Genomic DNA, 1,545 nt, shown 5'->3' with positions numbered 1-1,545 from the left:
GGTGCTTAAAATCTAACAAAATTTTAAACTACAAAAAATGAATGGCATTTTAATGCAACGACTGATGAAGAACAACAAAGTTTCTATTCATTCTTCTAACAATTATTTGATGTGACCACTGAAAGAGAAACAAATTGAGCAGTAGTACCTTGTTATGACTGACAAATTTATTACAGACACAAGCACAAGGTAGCTCAGCTGAAAAAGTTAGCTAGCGAAAGCTTGTGTCCCAAATAAATTTGTTAGCAAAGTCATAAGGTGCTACCCATTCTACTGTACTTGTTTTCATCACATTTATTAGTATATGGCTTCTATTTGTGTTATACAGGTAACTTGAAAGACCACAAACATCTAGTTTAAATATTTAAAGTGTTTGTATAGTTTGCTAATTATAGTCCTACAGTAATTAGTAACAGTAACCACCATTTGGATTATTAAAATTTTTAATACAGTACTTGTTTAATCTTTTTTTTTTTGTCTACACATACCAACATAGAGAAAAGCTAACACAATTATTCTGAGAGTTTAAAATCTCCCTTGTCTGTCACGTCCTCTATCGCGTCCTCTATCTCGATCTCTACGATCTCCACGATCACGACTACGACTTCTTGAGCGACGTCGGTCCCTTTCTCGACTACGGCTTCTTGATTGCGACCTTTTAATTTTCTTTCTGCGACGCCCATATAACTCCCTCCTGAGGTCTCTTGAAATAGGTTTCAAGTGCATGAAGTTGCAAAAACCACCACGTGTGCACTCGCTGTTAACAATAAAACAATACAGTAATTACAATCTACCTAATACTGATTTTGAACACAGAAACACTGTAAATGCTTGAATAAGCGCTGTTTTCGAATAACCGCCACTCTCAAATAAGCGTCTTCTTTATAACAGCATTTTTTTATAAATATTTATTTACGATAAAGAAGGACCTATGAGAGGTCTACTCAACTACAGGAATACGTGAGATAGGTAACATGGGAAGGAGCATGGGAAGCACCGTGGCACTTATTTGAGCCTTTACGGTACTACAAAACCTATCATTGCATGGTTATGGGAATGACAAAGGAATTAAAAGAAAAGAATTTGACACCACTTAACAGATGGCTTATTTCTAGACTTTCAGTGCAAAAATATAAGTTTTACTTACCCCATTTCATACTGTCTACAACAAGCTTCCCTAAAGTCAGTTACAGGAGAAAGCTCTGCTCGAATTGGTTGACCATTGAACCAACGGTTATTGAGGTCATTCACACCTTTCTCAGCATCTTCTTCGTAGCGGAACTACAAAAATATATTGCAACAAATGCATAAGTATGTTGTTAACTAATTTCTATTTCATGTATTCTTAAAATAAACATAAATACAGTAAAACATCCATTTTAAGAGATACATCCGTATCAACATAAAGAATTAACTTCAAAAAGTATGATTTTCAAAGAAATAAAACATATTCTTCTTTAAAAAAATATAATAATAATAATTGGTCAATTTATAAGACGAGACTTTTTTTTATACATTGTTTTGCGAACTTATTTTTTTAAAGAT

At 33.5% G+C, this 1,545-nt stretch overlaps 1 protein-coding gene across 1 annotated transcript; it reads right to left on the bottom strand.

Annotated features, from left to right (window-relative positions):
- Positions 1–6: 6 nt before the first annotated feature.
- On the bottom strand, positions 7–1,323 carry LOC117100385 (splicing factor U2AF 35 kDa subunit-like; the record flags this gene model as incomplete). The annotated part of the gene is given in 2 exon segments (XM_033240050.1): positions 7–757; positions 1,148–1,323. Coding segments are annotated over 2 exon segments (408 nt in total), but the record flags the coding sequence as incomplete, so codon positions are not given.
- Positions 1,324–1,545: the final 222 nt, after the last annotated feature.

The sequence above is a fragment of the Anneissia japonica genome, unplaced genomic scaffold, assembly GCF_011630105.1.
Source record: "Anneissia japonica isolate Jap-2015-1 unplaced genomic scaffold, ASM1163010v1 scaffold294110_len1545_cov414_single, whole genome shotgun sequence".
NCBI lineage: Eukaryota > Metazoa > Echinodermata > Crinoidea > Comatulida > Comatulidae > Anneissia > Anneissia japonica.
Note: the sequence above shows the minus strand (reverse complement) of the source record. Positions and strands in the feature narration are given on the sequence as shown.